This window comes from Argopecten irradians, chromosome 6, assembly GCF_041381155.1.
Source record: "Argopecten irradians isolate NY chromosome 6, Ai_NY, whole genome shotgun sequence".
NCBI lineage: Eukaryota > Metazoa > Mollusca > Bivalvia > Pectinida > Pectinidae > Argopecten > Argopecten irradians.
Window position 1 is genome coordinate 7,988,609 of NC_091139.1, and position 26,553 is coordinate 8,015,161.

The 26,553-nt window shown below is 33.6% G+C and overlaps 1 protein-coding gene and 2 long non-coding RNA genes across 3 annotated transcripts; all 3 read right to left on the reverse strand.

Annotated features, from left to right (window-relative positions):
• Positions 1-3,659: 3,659 nt before the first annotated feature.
• LOC138324874 (uncharacterized) lies at positions 3,660-4,780 on the reverse strand. Its single transcript, XR_011208692.1, has 3 exons — positions 4,644-4,780; positions 4,173-4,307; positions 3,660-3,805 (listed from the first exon to the last, which is right to left on the reverse strand). It is a non-coding gene; the product is annotated as an uncharacterized lncRNA (long non-coding RNA).
• A 4,709-nt stretch (positions 4,781-9,489) lies between these two features.
• Positions 9,490-10,226, reverse strand: LOC138324875 (uncharacterized). The gene is made up of 2 exons (XR_011208693.1): positions 10,170-10,226; positions 9,490-9,958 (listed from the first exon to the last, which is right to left on the reverse strand). It is a non-coding gene; the product is annotated as an uncharacterized lncRNA (long non-coding RNA).
• Positions 10,227-10,904: 678 nt separating this feature from the next.
• On the reverse strand, positions 10,905-12,932 carry LOC138326181 (cell death abnormality protein 1-like). The gene is made up of 5 exons (XM_069272310.1): positions 12,824-12,932; positions 12,549-12,683; positions 12,091-12,222; positions 11,297-11,343; positions 10,905-11,009 (listed from the first exon to the last, which is right to left on the reverse strand). Exons 1-5 carry the CDS (start codon positions 12,855-12,857, stop codon positions 10,905-10,907), a joined length of 453 nt encoding a protein of 150 aa, XP_069128411.1. The 5' UTR covers positions 12,858-12,932.
• Between the last annotated feature and the right edge of the window lie 13,621 nt (positions 12,933-26,553).

A 26,553-nucleotide genomic window follows, 5' to 3' on the forward strand; every position in this document is an offset into this window, starting at 1 on the left:
GTGGAGGAAAGCCGGAGTACCCAGAGAAAAACCACAGTCGAGCGGTCAGTACCTGTCACCACATGGGATTCATGGGATTTTTTTTCATGCGGAAAAAGAGCAAGAAGAAGAATAACCAGAGTAGATATTGCGAGAGATAGCAGAAACACCTTCACTGTCTTGGTTTGGTCAATTAGTATACACTATGTAGTAGTCATAAAAGAAGAAAATAGAATCGACCAATCAGAATGTATAGATCTAAACCTTCTGTTATATTCCATTAGGGGTCACAAATGTTTGACCAAACACTGTTGTTGCCAGATTAGTCAATTTTTAGAACCATACCAGGGTAATCAGTAGTACCAACCAATCAGAGGGCGTAGCGGCCATCTTGAATAGTGCATCATGATGAAAGTGTTATATAAACTCGCATGCTGATTATTGCAAAGAGGTAATGAGTATGTAATTTGAAAATGATGCGAGATAAAATGATTCCACAAAACATTATGAAATTGAGATAATGATATTTTAAAAATATAAACACAGATATATTACTTACTTGAACAGCTAACAGAATATAGCAATAAACATGCCACAATAAATATGTTATATATGTTATCCATGTTAAGTAGTTGGTCGCTTTACCCTCGTCTGATTATGATATTATGGTCATATCGATCTATCATTAGCACTGATTACAAGGAAGTAAAATCGCTCTATTACACAATATAGAATAGATATCGACCAGGAAGACCATGTTATCAGTGAAACCGTCATTATGAATTATCACACTCGCGGTAATAATGTATTTGTTTTACCTGCCATCCTCCGTTTTGGAAAGTTTTATATTCATTGACCGAAAATGTGGTGACTCCTGTGACTAAGAGGAAAAAGAGAAAATTAAGTTCCGTGATCATTTAGTATCCTAAATTTCAACCTCGACTTTTGAAGGGAATTTTGCACGTAGCAACCCCGCCCATCAGAGCTCGAAGTTTTTTTATGTATTTACCAGGTAAGGCTGTGGATGGTGTTATAACAAAGGATGTAGGATCTGACGGAAGTTGTTCACATGCATATCCATACCGGAATCACCCAAGGGGCCGGCGGGAAGGTGATCCCGTAGGCGTCCGACAGATACGGGCGATTAACATCATATAAAGCCAGCCGTATAAGTAGAATGTGAATCTTAAACGGAATCATACGGATGTATAAAATTCCATAACCATTAGTAGTATTCGAGAGTATTCTATTCTACAGCACAGCATATATATCTTAGTGTTTTGAATTTTTATTTAATACTTCTTAAGTTGGATATCACATCTCCATAACGATTAATCACGAGCTTTGTTTTGAATTTTTATTTAATACTTCTTAAGTTGGATATCACATTTCCATAACGATTAATCACGAGCTGAGCGATTCGCGCTCCAAACCCCTCTAGTGGATATTTGTATGAAAGACATGACAGATACTGGTAAGTATGCTGTGATAGCAACAATAATGCACAATTTCATAACATACACAAAAAAGAATTGAAGGGATTACGAAAATATCGTTTAGTAACGAAACTCTTTCAATACTTGACACCGACTTAAAATTGATTATTCACTCTTTATCACAACACACTACATATACTGTAAGGATATCAATCAATACATTGATTTTTTACGTTTATGAGACACTAAGATATTACAAGTTATATTTGTTTGTGGTTTAAGTCAATATTATTTGCTAAGTTAAAGCCATTTCAGTATCAGAAATCGCGAAAATATGTAAACATTTATAAGTTTTAACAGCCGATTCCGCAAACTTGTGGCAGTGAATTACTTACAGCTAGATATACGTTCGATATATTTGATGTTCTACTAAAAATAATTATTAGGCATCACGAATAGAAATTATCTCGAAAATAGACACAATTTCAAACGATCATACTTACAATCAGGTTTTCGTCATTACTTCACAGTCACACATAACATATCGTACTACAGTACGAAAAGTATGTTGTAACTAGTGCGTTATACTATATACAAGGATATTTGTACATGCAATAATAACAACAATTAGCATACAATACATGCAATACACAATTAGTTTACTCACGATTATTTAAACACGTCTGGTTGGTACGCTTGTTGTAATTGGAGAGACCGATTCACGGGCGACACGTGACCCCGTCCGCACACATTGGTGACGTCATCGAATCGGTTGTACACAACGAGTTCTTAAAAATTTTACTTGCCTTAGTTTAGAGTGGCTCCTAAGACTTCGGATACTTTCATTTCGAATTCTGAGTTCAATTTTGACAATCACTATTTTTATGTTAGATTTTAGTGCTAACGTTTTTTTAAACTGTCATTACCACATAATTAATAATGGCACATGGGGTATATGGTTAACACTGTTATTTTGGTAAACGTGTACTAGTATATACACAGATATTTTCTGGAAATTATTATATCTAGTATTATTTATGTATTTTAAGCATGGATATACAAAAATAATACTTTTGAAATACATAAATAACGATAACGGAATCAACGAAATGCGTACAATATCAATCTCCATCCACAAGCAATTTTTTCAAGTAATATGCTAAGAGAACATTTTAAAACTGATTTCTTTATATTTTAGTTTATAAACGAAAAACAATCTTTCGATATAGTATAAATGCTTTTGTTTTTCTGTTTTGCTTAAAAATGCATGTATGGCACCAGTCATACTTATATCAGATGATCGAAATATATGTGAATTGTTTATAAACATACTTTCGCTGCATGTATGGCCGGACCAGCCTTGCTGATACCCCATGTGATAACACATTCCAGTCACGTGATCACATCCGGGAACCTGACAGTGGCACTCTTTGGAACAATTGGTCCCAAAGTGCTCTGCAGGACATTCTGTGTATTGATAAGTATATTAAAAATTGTAGCGGGAATCAAATGTTAGACAACATATTACTACATATGTTAAGCTTTTGGTCAATAAATGGGGTCAAAGATCTTAGTTAAACAAGTTAAACGCAAGGAAAAATAACGTTAAATTAGACGGAATAGAAAAGTTAAAATCCCAAATCAGTTGCCTTTTATGATAATGCAATGGGGTCAGTAGGTACAATTCTAGTCAAAGACATTGTTTAAATGTTGATCACTGATTCCCCGCAGTTTATATAGGAAAAGAGTTCTGACGTTAATCGACTCAACATCGCAACAATTCGGAATAAAGCAATCATAACGCCCTACCTGCGGGCCGTCGTAGTTTTACATCATTAAAATTCATGTACCACATTTGAGTTTGCAATGCTAAATTTTGCCATATAATATTTAGTATATTTTCTACGAATTATTTTATCTCAATTCATGAATGCATTCCAAGTTTCTTCCGTATATTGAAAAAAAAATTTAAAGGTATCTCTAAGTAACATATTGTTATAAAAACATTACATCTAGTTAAACGAATGTATAAATAGTACCAAAAATATCGCGGCGCTTCATTTCTATCTACGCTAACCGAAATGACGTCAGCAAATATATATCATATTTAGGTTTGTTTTTCAGTTCGAAAAATCGATTTGTAAATTATATCATTACTTTTCAATATAGAAACAGTTGTGTTAAAATCGTTTTACAATGTATTTATAAATAAAACAAAGAATTAATCACTTAATCAATCCGGGGTAAATCATTACCTTGACCACAGGTCTGTCCCCTCCATCCTTCCGTACATCCGGGTACGTTACATACCCCAGTCCTATCGTCACAGTCAGAGTAAACACAATGACAGGTGTGGGTACAGTCTCGTCCGAATGTGTGGTTGGTACAAGCTGTAATTTTGAAGTAAATATTCAAAAACCAATTTTTAAAATCACACATCAAAGATATAAAATTCAATATATTTACTAATAAAGATCTTTCTATATGAAAGTGTAAATTAAATGAAAGGAAACAATCGCCTTCTTTTTGTTAAGTTCCGTCTTATTTTAGTTTCATAGGCCAACTGCGGCATTTTATTCTGAATTATTAAAACTTTTTGCTATATATTTGGTATTTTATTATATTTAAATTCCCAGTTAACCTTATATATACGCATTATTTCTTAATCAAGTAATTCAATATTATTGAAGTATATAAGAGGCACTGAGTCGTGAAATTTGAAATATTGTTAACTTCGATTTATGTTCAAACTGTTACCTTGACTACATGCTTGCCCCTTCCATCCTTCCATACATCCAGGTACTTTGCATAGCCCAGTCCTCCTGTCACAGTCAGTGTTAGCACAATGACAGTTCTGGATACAGTCTCGTCCGAATGTGTGGTTGGTACATACTGCGTAACAAAAAACAAGAGATAACGATTAATTCATCTATTGTTTCTGAGTGAATTGTTTTGATATAATAATGTAACATAATGGATAAACGGCAAAATTATATAATGTATGCTGACTGTAATATCTAGTTTGCCAGTCTTGTACGAACGTGGGATTTGTGCAGGTCACCATGCAAAGGGAGACAAGTGTAGAATATGACACCAGGTACGATACATCTGGTTATACCCATGTCAATATTTATTGTTAGGTAAACACCAAATACCCATAGCTGCATGTCAATACATTATTTTGCAAATATTCAAATGCCCACTGTTACATTATTGATATTTCCATACCTCGATCACACGTGTCTCCTGTTAATCCTTCCGTACATCCGGGTATTTTACATAGCCCAGTCCTCCTGTCACAGCCAGAGTTAGCACAATGACAGGTCTGGTTACAGTCTCGTCCGAATGTGTGGCTGGTGCATGCTGCGTATCAAAAACAAAAGATAACGAGTAATTCATCAATGGTCTGAGTAGTATTTTATAATAATGTAACTTAATGGATTAACGGCAAAATGATATCACGTATGATGACTGTAAATAGATTGCCAGTCTTGTACGAATGTGTGATTGGTGATGGATACATATACCACATTAACACACGTTACAGACCATGACATCAGATAGGATTCATCTGGTTATATCCCTGTCCTATATCATACCTTGGCTACATGTCTGCCCCCTCCATCCTTCCGTACATCCGGGTACTTTACATACCCCAGTCCTCCCGTCACAGTCAGAGTTAGCACAATGACAGGTCTGGGTACAGTCTCGTCGGAATGTGTGGTTGGTACAGGCTTGAATTTTCATCATTTTCGAAATAAATATTCCATACATGTTTCAAAGCCAAACACCAAACATATAACATATAATATATAAATATAACATATTACTAATAAAGATCACCTATATGAAAGTGTAAATTGCATGAAAGGAAACAATCGTGTTCTTAGTGTTAAGTTCCGTCTTATATCAGTTTCTTAAGCCAACTGCAGCCCTTTATGCTGAGTTGTTAAAACTTTTGTCTATATATTTCATATTTTATAATATTTAATTCCCAGTCAACCTTGTTAACAAACATAGTTATCTAAATCAATTAATTCAATATTATTAAAGTGTATTAGAGGTACTGAGTAGTGGAAGTCTAAATATTGTAAACTCATGATTATGTTTAAACTGTTACCTTGACTACACGTGTGTCCTTTCCATCCTTCCGTACATCCGGGTACTTTACATATCCCGGTCCTCCTGTCGCAGTCAGAGCTAGCACAATGACAGGTCTGGTCACAGTCCGGTCCGAATTTCTGGTTGGTACAGGCTGTATTTTAGTAAGCAGGAGGTCTCGTGTTCGACCTCTAGTTGAGACTGATTAAATTATTTAAAATTATATTTTTTTAATTTAATGCGTGCTGTAATATTTTTTTTATATAAGCAGGAGGTCTCGTGTAATCCTGGTGAATATTAGCCGCAACATATTTATCGACTATTGAAGCGTAAGACATGTATGCCAGATTTCAAGAGAGTTCAATTTCTACTGAAAGTAGTTATTTAATTGATGTGAAATCATCACTCAGTTAATAAGTTTTGCTGTGTTTAGTCTTTTTCAGAGCGGGGTTATATACGGATGTTAGTTGGTTAAATTTCGTTTGTGGAATGAGAGATTGACAATGATTATTTGTATTTTTCATCAAAGATCAAAGATAAATAATCATTATGAAGGTACAAAAGGACGTGAATAGAACGTGTTCATGTTGTAGATGTTGTTGAAGCAAAAATTTAGTTTGTCGTCTCTTTGCAAAATAGTAAAAAAGCGTGAATTCAGACAAGGTCTGTAATGTTCATGTTCATGTAGGGACCAAGTAATGTTACCAGCGATACATGTGAAGGGATTGGTGTGACCCCTGTAGGGTTTAAAGCGGATATGTAACCCTGGTGACATTTGTCATTCGCCTTTTCGGGGCATAACGTCAACACGACGAAAGCGTCCTTGCTAATCTACAAAAACAACAAAATATATTTCTTTGATCATATCATATATTGGGATACATTCAGATTACAGCTATATAAAAAATCTTTAACAATTACAATAGGTTATGAGAAACTGAGTCTAATGTACTCATAAATATTTGCTTTGCTGTATGAAATCTTATTTTGTTCAATGTTAAATTGTGATTGTGACCTGAAATATGCATTTCTCGTTTTGACGACAATAAAGGAGAACGCGCACTCTATTGGAGCATCTGACTCTTCTCGTACTTCTATCATCAACCTCGTTACAAATGTGGCTTAAAATCGATTTTCGGTTACGCTTAATGATGTATTATTGATATTGTTTGTATGTTTAAGCTGCCACGAGGCCGTGATGGATGGATATTTTAGGTGTACCGAGTTGCGTAATTCAAACCCACGCGAGACTGTTACCAGATACTGAACTTGTGTTGGTGTTTTCTCCTACTACCCCCGTAGTTTTTAAATGAAACTTTGCTGTTGTATAAGATATTAAGCAAACTAAGCCAAACCAATTGAGTTATTACTTATATTATATGTACAAGTGCATTTTGGTAATACCAGTTCACAGTTTAAAATTATCATATCACACCATAATATAATGCAATAGGATGGACGTAAAAACACATGAATTAATCGATTGAAGTTATTCAAATGTAATGTTAGTGTATAATGCATTGTACCACGCAATATTCACACATTGTGTTAACAATTTGTCGTACAAAGAAATATTATCTTATCAGACTCTTAACAAAACATCTCACGAAATAAATAATGACAGACCGTTGCCTGACAGGAATGATTCATACATCTAACACCACTTCGATCTTATCTAGTAAAATGTACGTATGTGGTTAGGCTCTTCTGTGGTATACGATTACACTGTCACATTGCAATGTACATATTCAGAGATAAATTAGTGGAATATCATAGATAGGAAGATACATGTAACAAATAACAAACAAATAAAAACATATATTGATATTGCAATTTTATACTTAAAATATGGAAAATAGCAAAACAGAAAAATAGGGAAAACAAAACAAGTAAAGTAACATGGACAACATGAAGAAAGGAACTATTTTATACATGAACAACACCGGCGTATTTATACATTATGTTTCATGATATCAAGCACAGCTTTTCTTATTTTCTGTTGAATTATGATAACAATAATTAGTCCAATATTGATTGCTAAAATTTCTGATTTTTTTTTCAAACAATTGCTATGTCTTAATCCCCCTTATTCATACGAAACTTAAAATCACCCACTGAAAATAGTTTCCTAAACAATAATTTACTATTATACGTTTCCAAAAATAATTAGTTTATATCCATACCACAAACAGTTATAAAATAGTCTGTATGCAGGTAAGTAGTGTATTATGTATTTATGCATCTACACACTTACAAGTAACAACTTGCCAACCATATTGAATTAATAAGGCCATCCACACTGAGGGTGGCAGAGTTTTTATCAATATATCAACAAATGATACTCCAATATGACGGAAAACGTATAGAAAATGCATATACATCATATTTGTTTCAATAAGTATGAACATAACGCCTGTATTGTTATCATAGAAAACACCATATTTTTAACAACGTGAAAAGCTAAACAATTATATTGTGTATGTGTGGCAGATGGAGGAATTTAAAAATTAACGGTTTCTGTGTGCCAAATTCAAAATAGATTAGGCGCTTAGGGCTCTAGGGAAATATTCAGGGTTTGTGACCCACTTGAAAAAATTGACCAATAAAATTCCTTCCTCTGTCCACACCTTACACTACCATAATCCTGGTTTATATAAAAAGGACATAACTCTACTATCAATACCGATATGCAGCAGATAAAGGATAAATTATGTACAATGTAAGCAAAATTAATTATATAAGAATTATAATCTGAGAGTTGTATTAGGGTATTCCAAGCTAAATGTTCAGCTGCCTTCAGATATATTCATAAATCACAATATTTTAAGTTATTCACTTTATTTTACGTTTATTTTCTAGACTAAATATACATATAATACTGAATAAAGTGTTCATAAACAACAAAAACATTTGTTATTTCTTGTATAAATTGGAAGTAGTGAACAGTAATGAAATAGTTTGTATCATCTACTGTTGCAGTATCTGTTGATCATCTGTTATAAGACACATTAATATAGATTTATGTACTGGGTCGGACATAAACAAAGTCACAGTATCAAGCTATCAGTGCGGGAAGAAAGATAAGAATTGAAAATACTTCAAAATTTGAATATATAGGACCTTAAATGAGTGTTCATTTCGTAACATTTCATATGAAAAGAACACAAATTTCACACGTTTTTTTTACATAACTACAGCAACCTGCATCTTGAAAAATGCTACGTCAAAATACATTGCAAAAAACCCAGCAGTGGCCGCAATTTTGTCCCGCCGTCCTCGAAACACTGACGTCACCTCATTTTTCATTACGTCAATTTATTGTTTCTGTTCTCACGTCATAATGAAATTCTAGCCAATGAAAATCGATCCAGGTCATAAATACCCTAGTGACATATGCAAAAATATTACACGGGCGAAAACACTGGATATCAGGCAGATTATGTGATAAAAAAAATTAACAGCAAAAATATCTTCTCATTAACGTTCTAAATGAGATATTAGAAAAGGATAACAATTAGATTCAATATAAAAGTGTCAGCGAAAAATAAATATATCAACAGTCTACAGGAGAAATCAAATGAATAATACAAATATTAAAAATACACCACTGCGATATACACAATGTTAACCTTTTTACATCAACAGCAGTTTATACTCCAATATGTACATTTCTGTATGAACAGCTACCCCCACCCCGGAAGAAATTCATTTCGCTGTTTACATCCAATTTAGTATAAATATTCCATAGGGTTGAAAAACAATCAGCCTATATAAGCTCAGAGTCAATGATAAATTAAATGCCTAATCGCGCAAAGCTTTTAATTTCTAACGTATAACGTATAAACTGGCTGAAATAGCACTGCAGACGTAAATAGAACTACAGTCTACTTTCAATTCCGTATTATCCAATTACGAGACATCGTAAATATTTTGTGTGTATACATGTTTTCCAAAAAAACTCGAAAATGGAAAAAGTATATAGAAAAACCAAATCATTTTTAATGAGCGTTCAGGGAAATGAATTTATGTAGTAATATTTATGATTTATTTCTCCATCATTAACCGTCATTTTATTTTATTCGTTAAATTGATGTAGTTGATCCATACAGAAAAAGTTATTTTAAAAACAAGTTATTTTGTCCATATCTTTTGTTCATCTTTGCAGCATCTCTTAAACGGATGGTGTCAATTTATTTGTTTTATAAACTGCAAATTAACACCCATTTAAAGATTAATTCAACTGGACAAAAACTTAACTAATTAATATAACCTTCATGCTATCCCCAGCACAGGTTTATGACAACATGTATACAAAATTGATATACTCATTCACTAACACATATTTCAATCACCCTGTCTACCAATAGTATCATAAACATTACGTGTAGTGTCTATTTTTGTTGAATCCAATCCGTCATAATTGCCGTCGTGGTTTGGCATGTCTGGAAATAAATTAACGTCAGTTAATAATGAACAATGAACTCTACTGCATGTATTGTCTGTTATAGAAAAAAATTACCATTAAAGTTTACTTTTAAATTGTACAATATGGGACTGAGACCAAACTTAAAAATATACAGACTCAAAATTCGATTTAATAACTTTCTTCAATCCCTTTAAATTAGTACAGTGTAAATGGGAAGATGAACTTACGATACGCATGTAATTCAGAGGAAGGTGGTGGAGTTCGATTCCCTCTGCGCGCATTCTAAAATATATTTGATAAATATAAACATGTATTTAATTCAGCGCTATAAATATTTGAAAATACCTAACCGAGAAAGGGTGAATGAGAATAAATAAATATGCCCTGATAGAAAGCTTAGTAATACAACAATTTGAAAACAGAGTTTTTGTTATTACTGTTTCTAACAAAAGTGAAAAAGAAAATAAAGGAGTATAAATAGAGATAATACAATCAAATGTCAAAATGAAAAAAAAATGCAGACTTATAAATCAACTAAAAAGTACTAATGAAAAAACAAAATGGATCCCTACCAGAGGAACAAAATGTATATAATACGGATAAACAAATATTCATGGTACAATATCATAAACAAAAACATATTTCACTGCATTTAAAATAACTTTTGGGTTTATTTTTATATTTAAAACTTTCTTTTTTAATGATTATTCTTTATGTATCAATTTTAATATCAAAATATGTTGTTCATGGCTATGGTAAGATATGGTATTTACAGAAAACGAGCCAATTCAAAGTGCAGCAAATGATTGAAAACAACTTAACACCAATGTCATCTGTTCCTAATAAATATCAATAGCTAATTCAGTAGAACTATCAATTGATTTAAATATTTCGGTATTATTTAATGTATTCTCCCAAACGATATATGTCATGCAATGCACTATGATAATAAAATTATGTACTTACCTCAGGCAGTATACGATTAATCCTATATTACAACTGATGGAGACAGCAAGAAGGCTGCCAACCACGGCGTATCCGGTGGTGCATTGTGTGTGGGTTGTTTGCTGAAGCCAATAAAAGATAAAGAAATGTAACATTATCTTCATAAATAAGCATTTAAGAAACAAACGAACAAAATGAGAAGAATATATTTGCTATACAGACACTTCTTTGACCCACATTTACCACCAAGTATTTATATCCAGCATACATTCATTTGTAAGGATCAAGTATATATAATCTTGAATATAACCGTTAATATTATAATTGTACTTATATGATATATACCTCAGATAAATGAACTGAAATGTGGACCTTGAAACACATATTGTATTTGAAAATTTGTACTTACTTCTTCACCATGACTGATCTTTGTTGTGGCTCCTGGCTGTTTCTGTGCTGTTAATGAATATTGACAATAACGTATATTTGAACTTATTTAAGTCGATTTAATTTTACGAAAAATAGGGGGGTTTATAGTTTAAAAACAACTATGACTGCTCTTGTTATTAGTAAATCATAGATCTATTTATAAAGAAACATCACCAGTCATAATGGTGACTGTGATGTGAGAACTTCAAAAGATTTCAAAATCTGTATGTCAACTTACATGTTGACATTTGACTTGGACGGATTATATGTACAATTATTGACGTAGTATCGTCAAAAGTATGTACCAATGTAAATACATTTAATCATAAAAAGGAAACAAAAGCGTTGGTAATGATAGAGGATCATGCATGGTTACCAACATCTAGTAATGTTAAGAGGAAACATCCCACTCATCAATTGAGGCGTTGGGTATTTTGCATGGCGACAGTTTCTCTACATATAGTAAGTACAATTTATTCTGTTTCTTTCGTTTTTTAAAAATGCTATAGATCCAAGACTTTAGATCGATATAATCTCCTTCTATCTGCAATTTTATTTAATCATCATGGTCACGAAACTATATATTAATGTGAATGTATTATAAAGCATGTTAAAACGCCTGCTGGAAATGCAATAGATTTTCATATTTTTAGGCGTCATGCAATAGTTTGTATATCAAAATTGGTAAAATGTATCAAGCACACATACATAGTAGAATATTTCAATATTGTCAACAACACATATGTTCATAGGTTACACTTATTATTACCTTACCTTGACTACAAGAGTTTCCAATCCACCCCAAACATCCGGGTACTTTACATACCCCAGTCCTCCCGTCACAGTCAGAGTTAGCACAATGACAGGTCTGGTTACAGTCTCGTCCGAATGTGTGGTTGGTACAGGCTATATTGCATAAAAAGGACATTATGACATATATATCACTAAGAACAAAGTTAAGGAGTTGTATTTGATGATAGAGCTAAACAAGATTAGATATCAAAATTATGTTTTGTAAATTTCTATGTTGTTACGAAAAATATTCATGCTATTTCTTTTCTGTTTCCATTTTTGAATAGTAGCAATATTTAAAGTATTTTATCAATTACTTTGTAACAGGTCTATTCACGAGGACAGCTAGTTAATCACACTTGTTGACTTGTATAGTATGTGAATTTAATTATGGTGCGCATACCTATCATATATATATACTATATAAATATCGAACTTACGTTGGTTACAAGCTTGGCCTGACCAGCCCGCTTCACATCCCATAGTAATACATGCTCCATTTATATGATTGCAACCGGGGATTCTACAGTGACACTCTTCTGAACATCCTGGTCCAAACAATCCAGTTTGACATCCTTCAAGTAAAATATTTTGTTTCACAGTTCTAAAAAATACAGCACACAAACACTTTTAAATGTATCGTCTTTCTTATGCTCAATAATCGATATATTGGAATAAACCAATTTCATTTCTTATATTACAAAAAAAACGTTACCTTGACTACATGTGCGTCCTATCCATCCTTCCATACATCCTGGTACTTTACATTTACCAATCCTCCTGTCACAGTCAGAGTTAGCACAATGGCAGGTCTGGTTACAGTCTCGTCCGAATAGTGTGGTAGTTGCAGGCTGTTTTTGATATAAACAAGTATGTGCGTCAATTCAGGACAATATTGCTGAGAATAACCGAAAAACAAATGTCTATGGGTCCTCCCATCCTTCAATACTCCAACCAGGGTTAGCTTTATTGAAATCAGGCGCATTTTGCACTAAAATATCCGGAAATTCTAACTGCATTATCAAAATGTGATATTTTGAACCTAAATCTCAATATGAATTTCCAAATTGATATTATGGTTATCAAGGAATATATTACTGTCAGAAAACATTTTTACTTTTGAAATTCATAATTAGCCCCAGCCAATCAGCGGACGGGTTAAAATTCTATCCTGGGCTCAATCTTGTATACACAGGGGCCATTTCGAAGGTCTTTTTTTATTTAGTTGGTTGATCCCTATAAAAATACCCCAGTCACCCGTTCTACGTCACAATTAGTAATATCACAATGGCAAGTATGTGTACAGTTTTAGCCGAATGTCCAATTATCTACAGTGTAGAGTCAGTAGTTACATCTGACTTTCATTTTTAATATCTTAACCATTATGCAATAGTGGTATAGTATATTGTGTAAACATCAGAGACGCCTTATTATTTCAAAGACACATGTTTTTCGTGGTGTCATTAGCATCATTCCATTGAAGATAAAAACTGTCTGTCTTATAATATGGAACAAGTGCAAGGTTTATATTCAAAAAACAGCTAAAATTGCAGTTTATAATTTTTTCTTAAAAGATGAATAAGACAAATTTAAAATGATATAAAAATTACTCTTTATTGCAGTCTTAATTCTGTCTATAGTATTCGTTTAAATGAAATTGAAAATATTGACCTCACTGACTGCTTTATGAATTTGGGTAGTAGCTACAAATAAATCTAAAGTATTCGACAAAACTACCATAAGTTTTCGGCTATTAATATATAACATACGAGATATCATAGCAGAAATAAAAAAAATGCTTTTGATTAACTTCTACATCAGATAACCGCTGGCACAAATTAGTAACAAAAGGGGACTTCTGTTATTACAATTTAGAGTAACTTAAAGGTATATGTGCCATTACTAAGCGAAAACGTTTACATTTTTTTGAAAAGCAAAAGGTTTGATGAATTAAGCAGTGAAAATCAGGCAACATGGCATTAATTACACTATAAAATTATTGTTTTTATGCCTTTTCGATGACAATATCCCTTGTTACCATTAACAATAGCACTGTCAAAATGTTAAATGACAAATGAAACTGTAGACTGTAACTTTGCTTGATGGTCTGGCCGTATGTGTTCATTTTACTGTCCTATTGTGTATATGTAAATATTATGACTTTCAGCTTTTATTTCTACTTGTAAAATTAAAACACCATTCATTTTTAGTATTGTAATCCTCAAAATGTTGGTAACTATTTGTGGTGAATAACATATTAACAGCTCTTCTTGATTCTTGGATGAAAATTATGGCACAAATAATTTTAAAAATCTAAGTGTTGTATACTCACGATTACTGTTGAAGCCATATTTTATCATGTTAAAATTATTATTGCAACACAATTCAATGTTGTTAAAAAAGAACACTTTATTCGTTACCTTCACTACATGTGTCTCCCTTCCATCCTTCCGTACATCCGGGTACTATACATGCACCAGTCCTCCCGTCACAGTCAGAGTTAGCACTATGACAGGTCTGGGTACAGTCTCGTCCGAATGTGTGGTTATCACACGCTGTAATGAAAAACAATCGTCACAAAATGAAAAATAAAAAGAACTGGATTTGGAAATTATACAGTTAGATTATATAAAATGAATGTTCGTTCCACACGGGATGGTATGAAATGAGAATTTAAAACTAGTTAATTCATTTATCCTTTCCCCATAATTGATGAGTATCAAAATATATAATTTAAGCATACAGATTATGTAAATAAAATACATTGACGGAATCATTAGTTATTCGGAGAAATATGAAATAGAAATCGTTGTGTGATAAAGTTTGAATTGCCACATCATTGAGAATTAGAAACGTGTTTTGTGACAAAATTTGACATTATTGACTTTTCTTTTGAGCTGAATATAGGACAAACCAAACAAGTACCTCGACTACACGTGTCTTTCTTCCATCCTTCCGTACATCCGGGTACCTTACATACCCCATTCCTCCCGTCACAGTCAGAGTTAGCACAATGACAGATCTGGGTACAGTCTCGTCCGAATGTGTGGTTGGTACACGCTGTAAATTAAGTTATACATTAAATCATTTAGGCAATAGCACGCCTTTATCATTGTAATAGCGTTGCCCGATTACACTGATATTTTTCAAGTGATGTTTAGCTTATCCTCTGACAAAATATACCCGATTAAACTTTTTCTTTTACTTTATGTTTATAGAACTATAAAAAAGCCCACTATCTATTTTGAAACATTTAATTTCAATCTATCTTCCTCTAATTGAATATTTGATTTAATCTGAAGCAATTAATATATATATCGGAGTATACCATTTAGTCATGGCTATAACGTAGCATTGTTCATTCACCGTCGAGCTTCTTATGTAAATATATTTAATACATGTATGTGTATAACGAAACTAGTCGCATCACTTATAGCGATATTTATTTTGTTCTGTCCCAAGAGGTTTACGTGGTTTACTGTATATGCATTCACCATTTGGTTTTTAATTAGGTGTTAAGCGCCTCTCTCAAAAAAAAAAAAAAAAACAGTCACGACATATTCATATTAAATATTCAATCAAGGGGTTATCTTTAATATTTGCAACTTACCATTCATTTTAATACATTTCCCAGTGAATAGTATAATATCTTTATCCTATTTGTTAACGGACTAGTATATCCCCATTATTATTTAATAAGAGATAGCAGCTATCTAATTTGTCCATGGTTGAATTATATGTTTTCGCAGTGGCGTCCTATAGAGAAATATTGATTATTTGTTCAATAGTGTATAATTTGTAAAAAAAAAAGGATGAAATGATGCATGTTTACATACCTTGAATATATATATTATACATAATAGTCAGCAACAAGTTACAATAATAGCTTTACTCAATTTTTATGAATGTATTACTTGACTACAAGTTGGTCCCTTCCATCTCTTCCATTCCATCCGGGGTACATCACATATCCCCAGTTCCCCTGTAAACAATAATTTAATTAGCCACACTGGCAGGTTCTGGTTACAGTACCCGTCCGACGAATGAGTGTCTGCTAACAACTATAGAAGTTAAAATTAACTATAGTTAACATAGCATGTTCTTGAACTAGGTTTCTGCGAGGGAAGTAATGATTATTTATCATTTTTATCAGGTTCTTTATTTTTCAAAATACAATAACACCATTTTCATATCTTATATATACCATTATTGATAAATACACGTGCTTAATTTCAGTTATTTATGGACTTATTTGGCAATTTATTATTGTTTTGAATGCCACAAAAGGAAACTCATTCTTTAACCTTTAGGATAAATCCATTCGGATATTACATGTTGATGCTTTATATTTGACGCATTTTTGCCATTGGTAAATTATTATGTGAAACTGTGTTTTTTATACTTGTTTACGTGCTGCACCGCTATAAACTTGATATACTAAATAGATATTCAAAACATTTGCCCAACCCTATTGTTTGTATACAGAATATGAAAGTTAGTCTCGATCCCATTTCTTCCATATACCATGGGCTTTCGTGGTTTTAACCAAAGCAGTGGCAATAGAAAATAAATATGTTGCAATTTATGTATACCGCAAACCAGAATGCGAAAATAAAACAGAATAAACAAAATTACCATATATTGCACATAGAAAATGGTATATGAAATTAAAATCGTATTTGTGCAAAATGTATTTATTGAGAAGAAGCTTAATGCATTTATTAATGCTGAATATGTTTGTTACAAAAGGGCATTATACAACCAAAGTCACCAAACTTGAGAGTAAAACTGGTGCCTACAACACTTTCGGACATCCAGGGCACTTGTTATAGATGTTACTTTACCTTGACTAAATGTGACTTCACCTTCCACTCATTCCTTAACTTACGGGGTACTTTACTATACCCCAATCGCTACTGTAACAGTCGGTGTTAGCACAATCGACAGGTTCTGGTTACAGTCTCGTCCGAATTGGGTGGTTAGTTACAGGCTCTGAGTTAAACGAAATACAATTGTTTACGCATTAAAAGGCGACAACTCTTGCTACAAAATAATCAAACGATGACAATAAGTCATTGTTCGCGTCTATCAATTTTGTGTCGTTCCATTTATAAAATGCCACATTTGTCTAATTATGTATTATCTATGAGTAATGTGTTAATTTGACTTTTGAGAGTCGTGATGTTGGGGCAAAAACATGAAGAACCTTATTTCTCCTTGGTAAATGCATTTCACAATTACATTAGTTTGAGTTGTGCAAGTCATTTACCAATATCTGTAGAGTAATGCAAATCAGCAGCCCTGTCTATTTAAAATGTTTTTAAATTATTGTTATTTAAGAAAATAACAACTTATATCGTTTTGAAGGACAATCGTTTTATATTATAGATTTTAATAGGAACCACCCAAACTAATTCAAATATTATTTAATAGTTACCTGTGTAAATAGTCCGTTACCCTAGATCTAACAAGGATTTGTCTTCAAAGATTGAATACCACCCATACCTCCACCTGTACTTCGCACAGCTCTATGATTGCAGTCGTTGTGTTTTAATACATAACATCCCTGTGGGTCCATAGTCAGCAGGCCGCTTGTTGTAGAATATAACATATCGACCGGATACAGGACAGTACACTGACTGGATATAAGATGGTAGACCAGGTCCGTGGTCATGGTAACACAGGTGGGCTGTTCGCAATACTTGGTGGATATTGTGAGCAATAGAACTGTTTGATACGTAAAGGTAAAATCCGGACATTCGGAAAGGATCTGAAGAGCCAGTAAACAGACAGACTTTATACAAAATCAGACTGCTTTCATTATCAAAAACAAGGAATGAATACAGTATTAGGCATGTTTAATATATTGAGTGTAAATATATTAAATGCTTATTTCACAATGTATTATATTTAATGATCTGCTCTGGTAAAAAGACTTTTTCGCGATAACCTATTTTTTTTTCTTTATATTGATTTTGTGAAACTAGGTGATCATTACCCAAACTTTAAAAAATGGAATAATAAAGTATTTTGGGTGGTATGATCCTATTATGAAATCAAAGACGGTTTTTGACGGGCAAATGCGTTTTTACCGGAATGTCCTGTGTTGCTCAATACACATGAAATGATAAAGACTAATACTTTCCTGATGGTTGTCTGCATAATGTATGAAATCTCGATACATTGACCCTATACCAATGTTTTCTGTAAGAAAACAATATTATCACGCAGTTAACCCATTTTTCGGCTCAGTATTGCAGTATATCTTAAGCCATTTCCCCTAAACTTTGTGGATGTACATCGCCTGGTTTTTTTCATACAAATTCAACGCCTTACAGAAACAAACTTTCTGTCTGATGATGAACCATTTTCTGAAACTTTGCAGTTCAAATTAAAAAAACGTTGCTCTTTTTAAAACCAACATGAACATAGGGGTCAGTGTGTTTGATTTTTTATTCCGTTACAAAATTTGCAATTTTTTTAGCATTTCTTCGTAAAAATTCAAATTTATTTAATCTCACTAAAATGCAAAAAGAAAAGTCCAATCGCTTATAATATAACACTTAAATGCTTTAAGATTTTCTTCCCAGTGAACCTTGAAAAGATTAACAGCAAAAATGAACTTAGATGTAAAACTTTCGTCGCACAGGCGTGAAAGTGAAAATTGTTGTAGTAAAAAAGGTTGAAATGTCATCTGTTCTACAACGTGCAAGAAACGCACTTTTTCAATAAATTGTCCATCAAAATTGGTCATTTAAAATTCGTTTATCAAAAAAAATCTATAAAAACGAATAGAAGTTTATTTTTCTTAGATATTTTGTTTATGGCAAATTACTACACATAGAGACACATAAAATATCTTTGGTTAATGTTGAAACGAGACTCTTCAACGAGACTGAAAACCTCACCAGAGCAGATTCTTAATTCCAAATTGATTGCTATCTCAAAATTACATATAAATGAGGCACTGTTCGTCACATGCGTTGTAACGCTACCTCTTTCGGAATAGATTATGAGGGGTTAGTTTTTAAATAAGTGTACACAAGAATTCGTTTTATTAGTCTGTTTTGTATAATGTTTACAATGTACTAATGAGAGAGCTTACATATTTCTCTCTAAGGCAGGAAAATTGTAACTCTTGAGCAGTTACTTGTCCCTTTCAGTTACAGCAAAAAAAAAAAAATACGGACAGTCTAAAACCGGAACCAATTTATCATATGTAGTAGAAATAATCTCAAAACCCAAAATAATATTACTTTTCAAATTAGCACTTGCCAATCAAAGTAACAAATAATTCATATGTATTTATATCACTTTATTAAGAGTAACATTTATGTTACAAATACATGTAACGTGACGCTACCCAATTTGGAACGCTTCCCAAAATGGAACACTTTTAAAATATGTGATACAGAATTTTCAGTTTACAATCTAAACTAACGATAATTATCATGAACAAAAATTTACGTGCTGATTTAAATATCTGTGACAATTTTAAATATATAACATTTTGTTTCCAGTTGACTTATTATCTGTATTTTGAAAATGAAAATAATGATAGTTTTGAAAACTCTCAGGGAAACTGAGGTCGTGAAAATGAAAATAATGAAATTTTGAAAAAACACATATGTTTTAAATAAGAAAAAACGATTGCTGAATGGAAACATTTTTTGGAAATTGAAAGAGATGTGACATGAATAAACGAAAAAAATGTTTGAACTTTCTTAATTGAATTCAAACATTTAATATCTTGTCTGGACATTTTTTTAATAAAACTTTATTTCGGGAGGTTGTTCCATTTTGGGTCATAAAACCGCCTGAAAACACAGGGCTCTGGACAGGGCATGCTTCCATGCTCTTTATTTCTAAATATATGCACTACTGACAAGTAAACAAATCATGAAATTAAAAATATAAAGCATATTATTTGTGAAATATTAAAGAAAAAAATCTAGATTCAAACTCAAGTATTTTTTTGTTTTACAATTATCTTCCAAAAATGTGCTCAATTTGGGTAGCGTCACGTTATACACATAATCTATCAGTGCTATTACATGACTCTGTCTTCATTCGTAATATGGTTATATATAACTTTGTAGACAGTAACATTAATGTACTTTACACAGCTGTCTGTACACGATATTAATAGACTGTATCCATTGGACACTACCGAGATCTACTTCCCACCAGGCACCTCCGGATGTCTATTTCATATGGCATCTGTGTGTGAACAACTCCCTGGTTCTGGTATTACACCCTTTGTTATAACACCATCTACAGACTTGTCTCGGTCCAAGCACACATAGTTCGATTTTTTTCCATGTATAGAGCTTTGTTTATGGTGGGTTTACCGTGCCCTAGATCACCTTAAAACCGATCAATGTTAATTATGTTATAGATATATATCCTTAAATTTATCTTTTCCCTCTCTAAAAATCTTATTATAGACAACGTTGAGGATTTCGTTATACTTATGTTAAACCCGGCATACGTGCCGTATCAAAATGGGAACTTCACTATTACACATTGGCCCGTGATGATGGAAGCATATTGAATAATACGGACAGAGAAGAGAACCACCAGGTGTAACAATTTGCATATTTTTGATTGGTCCAATTGGTTTTCCTAACATCAGTGGTTTTAAAAAATAGATTATTTCTATATTCTGGCGAATAATTGGGACACGACTGTCCATTATTCATAAGAATAATGGGACAGTGGCCCCATAATAATAGTTTTTGGCCCCTTTTATTGGGTAAATTCTTTATTTATTTAAAGAGGATTGCATACAGCCTAGAAACATACTAGATGGGCTCTTCTCTTCAACATGATACAAACAAACATCATACATATAGTTACAAACAAAATATTAAACAAATATTACATGCCACACACCCTCGCACACACACCCTCACACACAACCATCTCCGAAAATGACACACACACAATATGGAAAGGATAATATAGAAGGATGTGAGAGAAAAAGGGGGGGAGAGAGAGGGGAAAAGGGGCATTCATCAGAATCCGTTTGGTTTTAAAATGTACTACGAAAACATGATCAAATACGGCTTTGTTCGATGTTTTCATTAACGGGTTTCTGATCCATATAAAAGTATTTGGACCAGGACAAATTTAACTCGACAAGCAATAAGGGTAGGATTGGTATTTTTTTCGAGCAATTTCATTGCATACAGCATGGAGCATGCTTTATATAATTATATTATAAGTTGGACAGAATAGGATGAAATGAATTTTGATCTTCAGAATAAGTACGACAATGATAGCAAGATTTGTTTATTAGTTTAAATGATAGATGTGTTCTATGTTGTATAAAGAACGATATAGTACCATTCAAAGTCGAGAATGATTCCTTTGGGACCTGTCCCGGTGCCAGTATGTAAATAATGAGTTTAATAATGATCAGAGCGAAAGATTTAAGTTAAGAACTGCTTCTAATATTCAGGCAAGTATTCCATTCTCTGATTGTTTTTGGGAAGAACGATTCGAGAGAGAATGGACTTTTCCGCCAGAAATGATTTGGAAGAATAGTATTTGTGTTTCTAAAATTCGTAGTTTTGAGATGCGATGACGTTAAAATTGGACAAGTGTTTTTAGGTATGCTAGGGAGAATTTCGCTGCTTAATCTTATTTTATACATTTTATGTTTTTCTGTTTTTCCGTCCTACCTTTAAGATGTTTTTTTATTTCCCACGCCAATTCACACAGATGATTAGTATTGTTGGTGAATTTGTATTCATTTGTGCAATATTAGTAACTGCCATTCGTTGAACACCTTCAATTAGGTATGTTTTCTGCTGGCTGCAGTTTATCAAATAATTATTTCCCATTTATTCCATAACAGATCTAAGCATCGTTTTCATAAAGTGTTTCAAGACATGTATCGTGGTATGAAAAAGTAATATCATGCTCAATTGATCTTGAGTATTTTGTTTGCTTTTAACATGATGTCCTGAAATATTGGGGATGCCAGTTCTGATTTCCCAACAAGGGATATACCTAATAATAAGGACAGTGATCACGTTTTAATACTGGACAGTGGTCCATAAGAATGGGACAATGGTCCCATGATAATGGACTATGGTCCCATATTAATCAACAGTGGTCCTGATTATAATGGACTGGTCGGTCCCATTAAAAACTGGACAGTGGTTCACATTATTTATGGATCAGTGGTCCCGTAATATGGGACAGTGGCCCCATATTAATGATACAATGGTCCTATAATAATGACAGTGGCCCTATAATAATGGACAGAGGTCTCTATAAAATAATGGGGACCAATGGCCTCGTAATAATGGACAATGGTCCTTTATAATTTCAAACACGTGGTCATGTAGTAAGGGAAAGGTGGCCACATGTATACGGGACAATGTACATTCATAAATATGGACAATCGGTCCAATATTAATGAACAGTGGGCCCCTGTTATAATGGCCCTGTAACCCAGTTAGAATGGATGTGGCACCGTACTAATGGACAATGGACCCCGTAATAATGGATCAATGGTGGCTGCATGGATACAACTCCCAAGGTGTACTTTGTTTAATATAATTTACATATATTTACAACAAAGGAATAACACAATAGGTGAAATAAGTTGACAATCACTGGTTTTGTCAATAAATTAAAAATAGAGCATTATTTGATCATGGTGTGTTTTAATCGTTCATTGTTCTAGTTGAAAATGAATTGCATTTCACTTAAAGCTGTAAACCAAATATCGTAAAGAATGTTTGTTTTTTTGATTAGTTACGCATTACAAACGCTCGTGGTTCCACCACCAAAACAGCTTTCCCCTGCCCATCCCAGACTGGACATCCGTCCTCCCAGACACCCACCCGAATCAGATATCACTGGCCTCATCCCCGTCACTATCGAACATTGGAGCCTACAGGATCAGGATAGCCCCATCCCACCATTGTCTGACCAGTCCCTTGACGTCACATTGTCCAGTTTTCTGGGTCACAGCCACCAGTCATTCATGTGACAGGTACACGCCCACAGTATATATCCAAACTGACCAACGGGACATCCTGTGTCAAAATGGAAGTTTCATCCTAAAGGCCTAGGTATTATGAATAAACCTGACGTTTTTAGAAAGATAAAACGATTATAAAAAAAGACTTACTGTTGGGGTGATAATAATCTTTTTTCAATAATTATTATGACGGTCAACAGCGACAACGTGATCATTAACAGTCGCGTCCCTATTATGTGTTTCTGTATAGTTTATGATACGTCGAATGACAAGATTTAAAAAACATGCTAATGTAAGTTACGATTGAGTTCAATACTTCTATCAGCCAGGTCCAACATTGGCTCTTTATATTTGCACCGTCACTAGTTAAAACAATCATCTTCAGCTACACGCATTGCTCCACATGAGTGTCTATGATGCTTTCCTGCTTTATACAACGGCGTCACGATTAGTCATTCTCTTTCGCTCACTATGTTTTCACTATTTACCCCCATATAATGTTTCATGATGCTTTCCTGCTGTCATACACCGTCACTATTAGAATTATATTCAGCTTACGGGTCTATAACGATATTACCCCGATTGTGAACAATACTTCCCAGCACTAAATGTACTTACGTTCGCCATTTAACAGAATAGTATCCGAAACTAGAGTATGAAAGGAATAAATATATAAATACGTATTATGTTCTGTAGTTCCATAAAAATTCTCTCTTGGTTCATCTGATATACAAGTTACATATCAGTTACTGATGTTATTGTAGTATCAAGGAAGTAAAAAGGTCACTAGTGCATGATATATGAGCTTTTTTTTGTTATAAGGAACGTAAAGCCGTTATCGAGTTTTGTGTCAATGGAGCTTTGGGAATCTTAGTATATTTATTACAATCTTATAAAGATATTTTCGTATGATAACCGTTATATAGATACTTAGTTTAGGGTGAGGATACTCTGAGTTTTCTGTTAGGGTGGCGCTAAGTTAGGATTAGGATGAGGGATGTGTGGCGGTTAGGAGTTGAGGGGACTGAGTTATTGTTAGGAGTGTAGCGCTAGTTAGGATTGGAATGAGGGAAGCATGAGTGGCGGTTAGGGTGAGGTACTGAAGTTATTGTTAGGGTGATAGCCTAAGTTGGATTAGGATGACGGCTAAGTGTCGGTTAGGTGAAGGCAGAAGTTTAGGAGTTCGGGTTGAAGGACATAGTTAGGGTTTGAGTGAGGGCAATGTTATGTTATGAGTGAGCGCTTTAGGTTAGAATGAGGGTTGAGTTAGGGTTAGTTGAAGGTTGGGTAAGGGTGGGTGAACTGGTTAGGGTGAGGAACTGCGTAGATATAGAGGGTTAGGTTTAGGGTTAAGCTAGGTTAGCTATTGTTAGAAAAAGGCTGAGAATTAGAAGGTTGGATGAGGGCTGAGTTAGGATTAGGGTGAGGGCTGAGTTAGGATTAGGGTGAGGGCGGAGTTATAATTAGAAGGGTGACTGAGTTAGGGTTAGGTATTAGGTTATATTGATTATATCACCTGGAGATAAGACACGTATTGCCTCCATCACGCCCGATGTGTGGAACCAAACAAATGATAATATACCGTATTTAAATTTGGATACATTGTATATCAATTATGGTAGATCATTAAAGGTTGATCTTAGGCCATTATATTGTGTTATTTTTAGGAGTTGCAGAAGGGCGTGACAGAGTAGAATCTATTAAAGTTATATACAAATATCAAAAGTTGATAATTTTTTAGCCCCATTTTAGAATAGGGGCGTTCAAATTGTATTTAATATATCACCTATTGCATAGTTCGTAAAATAACGACTAAAGTTGGTAAATCGTGATAGAATTTTGTCTTTCCTAATGCCCCTCCCTTTGAGCACCAGCCATTTTTTGGCTTGTATTGAGCAGGACCATGTAGAGAAAACGCAAAGGTACTGAATTTTCTGTTCGCCCTGGTACGAGTTCTAGGGCGTCTATAAATTGGTAGTATTGCTACTGTTGGTAAGCGCTAGAAACAAGGATTGGGACGACTAGGCAAGTATGTTGTCAGTAATTTATTGGCGAGATATGTATAGTGGGGTGTATATAACATGTGTCTTCGGGCATGGTTCAGCTGATTATATACAGTTTTATAAAAAGGGCAATGTTTTTTAATCTTAAGATTAATAACGTATTTAGAAACAATTACGTATTGTTGAGGCTATAAATTTTAAAATGTTCAGTTGGCTTTACCCATGAAATACAAACTTTCATGTTCAATTATCCATTTGATGTTCGTTACATGTTTAGTTATTTAATTCAGTATGAGATAAGACACGTATATGAGACAATTTGAAAGGCAAACAAATGTTAACTTCACCGTTTTTATGTATAATTGGATGTCATTGTATAAGTGCCACCATCATTACGTGGAGTTGGATCTTTCTTGTAGCCATGGGTAGATTTTAAGAGTGTTTGCAAATGTTTATCTATACTGATATGACGCAGATTCACCCGGCAGTCCTGACAAGTAGAATCTATTAAATATACAAATATCAGGGAAGTTGCGGATTTTTGGCCCTGCAGGTAGGGCGTTAGAATTGTACCTGGGCGTTCTAACCCTATTGCATAGTAGATAAAAAAGACCCGACAAAATTTAGGATCTTATCTTTTCTTTCCTAATTGCCTGATTGGCACCGCCTCACTTTTTCCTTGTTTTTTATTTCGCCCATGTGAGGGGAAGGCTCTAACTGTTAAATGTCCCCCCTGGTAGACACACCAAAGTCTTAAATTGGTAGTTTTTTAAAGGTATCCTGCTCAGCGCTCAAGTGCAAACAAGATTTGGGACGACTGGTTTTAATATATGTCAGTATCATGTGACCGGTGTCAACATGGGTGTGTTGCTTGGTGTTTCGGCGGCATTTTCAGTGATATAGCACTATAAAAATCGGCAACAGTTCCACTATACTCAAAGAAGTCTTGACAACATGTAGTAACTGAATCTACTAGTTGGGAGCGAGTAAATTCTGAAACCCGTAGGCCAGTACTGAAAAAAACACAAACTTTCTGTAATTGTCTGATATGGGAAATTGTTGTTATTTAATAGTATTGAAGTACAATGACATATAAACTAAAATTTGTTAGTTTCAATTTTTTTTCTACAATTTCATATCATCTTCTTCAACAGTTTCAAAAAACTACAATTTTTTGAAGTTTTGTTATTTTCTTGTCGATAAAACTGCCAGCATAACATGGCGACACAAAACTTGCAACTCCAGCAGGGGTTATACCAACTAAGACTTTATCAATGTTTGAGAATTTGTAGTTAGAGTACAACAAGATTTAGCAATTGTGACTTAATGTTGATTTAGTATTTCCAACTAAGTCGTATGTTAAGGAAAAATTTTTTTTTCTTTTTTTAAACATTAGGAAACAGTTATCAATTCAAATTCAATTGACATGGATTGGAAGTCAAA